At 41.2% G+C, this 2,336-nt stretch overlaps 1 protein-coding gene across 1 annotated transcript in view; it reads left to right on the top strand.

Annotated features, from left to right (window-relative positions):
• GUF1 (GUF1 homolog, GTPase) overlaps nucleotides 1-2,336 on the top strand; it is a 60,891-nt gene that overhangs the window by 11,101 nt on the left and 47,454 nt on the right. Inside the window, 1 exon segment of the mRNA XM_019526077.1 lies at nucleotides 1,138-1,215. Within this exon segment, the coding sequence (XP_019381622.1) occupies nucleotides 1,138-1,215 (78 nt within the window).

Consider the following 2,336-nt stretch of genomic DNA (forward strand, 5'->3'; position numbering starts at 1 on the left):
AAGAAACGAAAAGGAGCATGTTAAATTTGCCACAGTTTGAGGCAGAATCAGAAACTTTGCATAAATTCTCTAAACAATAGTTGCATGGCACCTTACCTGACCACTTTTATTCCTTTTCCTGTATTAGCAGGAATGTTGATTAGTTCTTTTCATTAACTTTGCTGTTTAGTATTTCTTTCAAATACGCTCTTGTTTTTATATTAGACAATATTCAAGATAGAGACTTGGTATTAATTGTCAGTCATAGTATCTGAAACCCTTTCCCTTATCAGCATTGTACACAACTGTCATTAATACTTCCATCTCTCAGGCCTGTATACCGAGTCATCAACTGCTTTTCAGCAGTATGTTGGGCCAAATACAGTCATTTCTCCCTAATATTTGGATCCATAAGAATTCTTAGCTAACTGTATAGAGTGTCCATGCCCAATCATTTCTTGCCTTGGATGGGCATAGAGGGGGTAGGATTCATGCAGTCATGTTCCATTGCACTTAATACTACTTTCTGTCTTGCCAGTGAAATCTGCATATGGATGGCTATATCTCCATTCAAAAAAAGATTCCCTGCTTTCTGACATGGTGCCCCTTATCAGAAACCAAACCATCCTTGTTGCCTGAAAACTCCTTTCCACTAACCCTCTTATACAAGGGAATTGGGGCAAAACAATTGCAATTATTTTGAAAAAATATTAAAATATGGGACTATGCAGACATTTAGATAGTGCAGTGTGGTTTTTTTTGTTTCTGTTGTTATTATTATTATTGTCTCAGTCATACTCCCTATGGTCCACCCTAGGGTGTAAATGTATGCAGGCAAGGACTAGGCATATTCTGATTATTTTGATTACATACATAATAATGCAACACTAGTAGCTAAAATATACCTTGGGTATCCTGAAAAATCTATAATATAAATATTAATGAACAATTTAAGAAGTTGTGTGTCAGCCTTTGCTTTCTTTTTGTATGCTTTTGTCATTACCCATTATATATCACTGAAGACCAGTTAAATTGAATATTGCTTACTCCCAGGAAAGGAATTTGTATGGTAAGAAAGTGGATTTATTTGGTATGCTTGGTTATAACCCAAACAAAGAGCGGTAATATTGAATACAGGTTTTCACTGATGTTTTCCAGGGTGTTCAAGCACAAACAGTGGCCAACTTCTATCTTGCTTTTGAAGCACAGCTGGCAATAATTCCTGTTATAAACAAGGTATTGAGATATTGGGCTTTTATGCAACACATTTTGTATAACTATAAATATTGTGAAATAAAATGAGTATATTACCAAGTACACTGAGGGCCAACCTTTTTGGCAGGTGTACTGCAAATTTGCCCTGTCCCCTTGCTCTATCCTGTGTGCCATTCTGATCCCTTTCCCTCACCTGATCTGTTGCTCTGCTTTCTAGCCTGTGCTCCCTTCTGGATCTGATGCTCTGCTTTCTGCTTCCTGCCCTGTCTATTATTGTGTTGCCTGTGCCTTCCCAGTCTTGCATGCCGCATACAGAGGCTGCCTGTACCACTTGTAGTTTCCATGCTGCAGGTTGGTCATCCCTGGCATAGTAAAATATGCTAAAAATGGATGCAAGTTTACTTGTGTTCCAAGAAGCTAATCTAAAATAAAAATTGTTGTGAATAGCTGGCCTCTGTTTAACATTAAACTATTTGCAGTGAATTTTTAGTAGTTGTGTAAGGTGCCAGCATTGTAAACAGTGGTTCCTCAAAACAGCAATGTAGGTAAGTGGATCTGTCTAATAAATTAAGAAATCCTGTAGCAATAAAAGCAAAGGTTTGTCTCGATTAGGATAAAAGCTGTAGTGTTACTTTGCTCAGGGGTCAGCAGCATATGGTCTGTGAGCTGGATGTGGCCCATGGAGCTGAAAGGCTTGGTCTCTGCCCACGCTGGGGCTGGGCAATGAGGAACCGTGCTAGGATAGCTGTACCTGCATCACTGCGATGTTACCTTACCCCCTTCTTTCTGGTTGCAGTGCAAGTACAGCTTCTAGCCAGTAGAGAAGCTTCCAGTTGCAGCTGGGAGGTTGCTGGGGGTGGGGGGCATGCCATGATGTGGGGTCCCTAGAAGTGGCCATGAAGGGGCCTGTGACTGTGCTAGCTCTGCCTTGCAAGCGCCTGCTCCTCTCCCCTGTCATGTCTTGTTGAAATAGATAGTAAAATAGGGAGGCTGCCTTCAAGTTTCTGCTCGGTCATGGTCCTAATGGACCCCACTAAAACCCTGCAGGTTCTCTGACTCCTTGCTGGGTCCCGTCCTAAGTAGGTGCCTCAGAGGACACCCTAACCCTTATGGGCTAAATGTGTGGCTCCAACACCTCCCTT

The sequence above is a fragment of the Gavialis gangeticus genome, unplaced genomic scaffold (assembly GCF_001723915.1).
Source record: "Gavialis gangeticus isolate Ggan-Ray unplaced genomic scaffold, GavGan_comp1, whole genome shotgun sequence".
NCBI lineage: Eukaryota > Metazoa > Chordata > Crocodylia > Gavialidae > Gavialis > Gavialis gangeticus.